A 4,995-nucleotide genomic window follows, 5' to 3' on the forward strand; every position below is an offset into this window, starting at 1 on the left:
GCACATTTCATAGTTCTTCAGGGTTTTTTCTTTTTAATAATAATTTTATATAATTTTTTATAATAAAACTGGATGCAATAAAACTAGTATAAACAAATTTAGGTAAATTAGATGAAATACAAAGGAATATTTAATGTAATAAAATAATTAAGAGGAAATAGAAAAAAAAAGAACACAAATAAATCTAAACCAGATAATAGCAAAAGAAAAATTCAATGGGTCAGAATAATTTGATAGAAAGAAATGGTTAAAAAGGAAAAAAGAACTTGTAAACTGAAAGAATGAACAAACTGTTTATTCGAAAGGCAGAACATGAAGACCTAAGAAGAGTTAAAGAACTTCACGATAACTTACTATGCGTTAAATACGGACATCATTTTTATGAACAACTTATTAGCGGACATGGATATACATTACTTGTTGTTGTATTAAATGCTCAAATAATTGGGTTTGCAAGTTTTAGAATTGAATGGCTTAACCAAAACGAAGAAATTACTACTCAAGCTGGATTACTTACATTAGGTATTGACAAAAAATACCAAACACAAGGAATTGGTGGATATCTTTTAGAAAAAGGTTGTAGTTATATGAAAGAATTAGGAGTAAGTTCAATTTATCTTCATGCGTTAGCATCAAATATTCCTGTTCATTCATTCTATCAAAATCATTATTTTATTCATGAAAATACAGTAAAGAATTATTATCATTTCGATAAAACATATCAAGACGCTTTCGTTTTTAGAAGAAGATTTGATAAAAAACTACATTCTCATTTTGCATATTGGATGGATTCAGTCTTGGAAATCTTTGAAACCTGTTGCTGTTAACAAAGCTTTGTTCATTTCATTTCTTTCCTTCTTTCAACAACTTAATTTATCCTTTTAATAATAATGTCTTAGTTTCGTTTTTCTTTTTGCTGTCAAAAGAGACAATTCTTTCACTGACTCATCTTCCTTTATTATTTGTTTAAATAACACAAAAATAAAGTTTCTTAAAAGAAAAACAAAAACTTAAAAGAATAAAAAATGACTGAAGTTATTTGGGGTACCACTATCCAATACAAAGAAGTTAAGAAAACTATTCAACAATTTCTTTCTTCTCCTAAGTATCACCTCCTTTTGGAAAATTCATACGAAACTCATTTTATTGATATATATTTACCCGATGTATTAGAATTTGATAAAAATTTACATAAATGTACTCTTGAATATCCAACTCAAATACTACATTTATATGATCTAGTTGCAAGTGAAATGGGGTATGAAGAAGTTGAAGTTCGTGTATTTGGATTATCTCAAGTTAAACGTATTAGAGGACTTTCACCAAGTGATATAGAACGATTGGTGAGTGTTCGAGGAATGGTTACGAGAGTAGGTAATATTATTCCATCAATGAAGTCCGGTTATTTTAAATGTACTGAGTGTAATTATAATATTGATTTAGTTGTAGATGTTCGTGGTACATTAACTGTTCCTGCTAAATGTCCTCATTGTAAGAAAACAGGAACATTGCAATTAATACATACCTTATCATATTATATTGACAAACAAATTATTCGACTTCAAGAATCTCCTGAGGCAATTCCAGCAGGTGAAACTCCACAAACTCTTCATTTACTTGCTTTTGATTCACTTGTTGATTCTGCAAAACCAGGTGATCGTATTGAAGTTACTGGAGTTTATAGAGCTGATCCAGTCAAAATAGGAGTTTCACAAAGGACAGTGAGAGCAGTTTTTAGGTCTTATATTGATGTCATTCATATTAAAAAATATTCAAAAGAAACAGAAGTTGATATTGATTTTACAACATTAATTAATGATGATTGGTATGAAAGGTTAACTAGATCAGTTGCACCTTCTATTACAGAGATGGATGACGTAAAGAAAGGGTTATTATGCCAATTATTTGGAGGTTCAGCAAAAACATTACAAGATAATCAAAAATTAAGAGGAGATATTAACATTTTAATGCTAGGTGATCCTGGAACTTCTAAAAGTCAATTATTAACATTTATGCATAAAGTTGCTCCACGTGGGATGTATACCTCAGGAAGAGGGTCAAGTGCTGTTGGGTTAACAGCGTTTGTTGGAAAGTCTGAAGAAGGAGGAACTGTATTAGAAAGTGGGGCATTAGTTATGAGTGATAAAGGATTATGTTGTATTGATGAATTTGATAAAATGACTGAAATGACACGAAGTGTGTTACATGAGGCTATGGAACAACAAACAATTTCAGTTGCAAAAAGTGGAATAGTTTGTTCATTAAATGCACGTACAGCAATATTGGCATCAGCAAATCCAAAGGAGTCAAGATATAATCCCAAACTAAGTGTATTAGATAATATTCAAATGCCACCATCATTACTATCACGATTTGATTTGATTTATCTTATACTTGACCAACCAAATCCCGAAAGAGATAGAAAATTAGCCAGACATATTATTTCATTGTATTGGGGTCATGAAATTAAAACTGACTCATTAGATATTTCTACATTTAGTTCATTTGTTCGGTACGCTCGTAAACGATGTAAGCCAGTTTTAACGGATAATGCAAGGACTGAGTTGGTTAAAGGATATTTAGAAATGAGAAAGATTGGAAGTGAAAATAAAACTCATAAAACTATTTCTGCTACAACAAGACAGCTTGAATCACTTATTCGTATCTCTGAGGCTCTTGCAAAAATGCAATTAAGAGAAAAAGTTGAAGCAAGGGATGTCAAAGAGGCTATTAGATTAGTAACGTCAGCTATTCATCAAGCTGCCACAGACCCAGAAACAGGAATTGTTGATTATGATCTGATTCAAACAACAAAAGGATATAGAGAACAATCAGTTATTGAAGAGCCTTAAAAAAAATATTAAGAGTTATAAATTTAATTCAACATTTTAAATAATATTTACTTGTGTGGTAAGTTTAATTTTTTACCACGTATTACTGCTGGTGGTAGAGTATCCATTTCTTGTTCATCAAAGCTTGAAATATCCTCTTCATTGTTGTGTATTTTGTAATTATTACTTTCACTAAATCCATGAGTTATACAACACCCAATATGAATTGCTAGACTAAAGAAAACAATACTTAATTCTAAAAAGAAGAAAGGTATGAATATATAGAGAAATTTTACATCAACAAAACCATCTAATTTCATTGATAATAATATAAGAAATATTGCTAATGGTATTGAAACATAGATTAATAAAAATAAAAGAAATTGGTTCATTGTTATTGCTTCACTAACAGTTTTTTTTTCATAACATGGAAAAAGTAAAATGTAGCAAGGAAGATCTGATACTAATAACTTGTTACGACAACATGATAAATATATAGTTGTAAAACTAAATAAAATAATTTCATAAATTGAACTGACATATAAGGGTAAAAATGATGCATAATATGGGACATATTCATCTCCAAGACTTGCTAATGCAATAAGTATTATAGAAGCCACAATACTACATGATGGTATTGTACAATATAGAACCTTAGTAAATGAACATGGCGCTCGTTTATAAACAGGCAAACAAGTAAAATTTGCGCAAGAAAATACTGCAAGTACAGCACAAAGAAATGGAGGAATTAATACAAATATAAATCCAATGATATTACTAACATAACATAAGACTAATATATAAAAAAAGAAAATAAGTATACTAAAGAATGACATCACACCAATATATGGAGAAGAATATAAATATATTGAAGAAATTAAAATAACAGAAACATTTTGTTGTGGAAGATAAGCTAAATCAAAAAATGGTCCATAAATATATCTTAAACCAATAATTGCAAGATATGGAAAAAAGGTTTTTGTAATTATTGACACTGAAAAGAATAAGAAAGGAACAATACTTGGAAACATAAACACCCTATCTAACCTTAACACCAATAATATAAGAAATATAATATCACAAAAATATGAGATATAGTCCCATGATATATTTAATAATATTGTTACAAGTACCCAAACAATTTTTGTCCCTCGACGATGTGGTAATGACTTTGATTTATCCTTTTTTGAAATACCAGTCGTTGTTGAATAATTGTCTTTTGGCTGAAATTGTTTTATAATGACATAATCTTCTTGGTACTCTTTAATAAGTTTTTTTTCATCATCTTTACTATATCCTAATATATGGTGCCAATAATTTACATCATTAATTAATGGTGAAAATTTTTTACATGTTAGTGATAAATTTAATACGTCTTTGGGTTCTAATTCAAGTGCTATATGGCTTAGTAATTCCATTGATAATAAATCGAGAGTAATTTCTTCCTCAGTTGAAGATAGTGGGGATTGCATTAAATTTAGTGATTAAAAGTTTTATTTACAAAGTATTATTTTTGAAACTTAGGAGAAAATAAACTATTTTGGAATTTTGAAAATAAAAAATTGATAAAAACAATATTAAAAATATTCATTCGTTGAGTAATTCAGTTGTGGGATTTTATTTCTGTTTTTATTATTTAACTTGTGCACCTTTTCTTGTTTATTTATTTAGTTGTTAATTTACTTATTTCGTTAATTATTATAATTTGATTCTCTTCCTTTTAAATAGTTATTTATATTTATTTTTAGTTAAATGAATGTGTTCTTTTATTGGTGTTTTGTTATGTTACAATTATATTCCTTGATATTATTTTTGTTTTATGAGGCATTAGCTTTTTAAACTAAACTAAAACCAATTCTCTTACTAATTGTTATAACGGAACTTTTTGTATTTTAGCTATAGTATTATCTATTTCACTCCTATTGAGTAAATTTAACTTTCTCTGAGGAGGTGAATATCAGATTTTTCAATCTTTTTTGAGGATTTTGATGTTTTTCTCCTTTCTTATTAATTTTTAAATATACTTTTGTTTTTATTTGTACAAATTCCCTGGTATAACCTCTCTAAACTATTCAATGCACTTTTCTTATGTTTCGTTCCATTTTAGTTATTGTTATGTGTTTTTCTTCTCAACTCATTTTAATATTTAATTTGTTTATTTATT

General features: G+C 28.1%; 3 protein-coding genes across 3 annotated transcripts; 2 read left to right on the plus strand and 1 right to left on the minus strand.

Annotated features, from left to right (window-relative positions):
• Positions 1-281: 281 nt before the first annotated feature.
• On the plus strand, positions 282-827 carry ENU1_019910 (acetyltransferase, GNAT family protein; the record flags this gene model as incomplete). The annotated part of the gene is made up of 1 exon (XM_008856962.1): positions 282-827. One exon carries the CDS (start codon positions 282-284, stop codon positions 825-827), a length of 546 nt encoding a protein of 181 aa, XP_008855184.1.
• Positions 828-1,025: 198 nt separating this feature from the next.
• Positions 1,026-2,852, plus strand: ENU1_019920 (DNA replication licensing factor, putative; the record flags this gene model as incomplete). The annotated part of the gene is made up of 1 exon (XM_008856963.1): positions 1,026-2,852. One exon carries the CDS (start codon positions 1,026-1,028, stop codon positions 2,850-2,852), a length of 1,827 nt encoding a protein of 608 aa, XP_008855185.1.
• A 47-nt stretch (positions 2,853-2,899) lies between these two features.
• ENU1_019930 (F-box domain containing membrane protein, putative) lies at positions 2,900-4,303 on the minus strand (the record flags this gene model as incomplete). The annotated part of the gene is made up of 1 exon (XM_008856964.1): positions 2,900-4,303. One exon carries the CDS (start codon positions 4,301-4,303, stop codon positions 2,900-2,902), a length of 1,404 nt encoding a protein of 467 aa, XP_008855186.1.
• Positions 4,304-4,995: the final 692 nt, after the last annotated feature.

The sequence above is a fragment of the Entamoeba nuttalli genome (assembly GCF_000257125.1).
Source record: "Entamoeba nuttalli P19 unplaced genomic scaffold asmbl_2344, whole genome shotgun sequence".
Classification (NCBI taxonomy): domain Eukaryota; phylum Evosea; order Mastigamoebida; family Endamoebidae; genus Entamoeba; species Entamoeba nuttalli.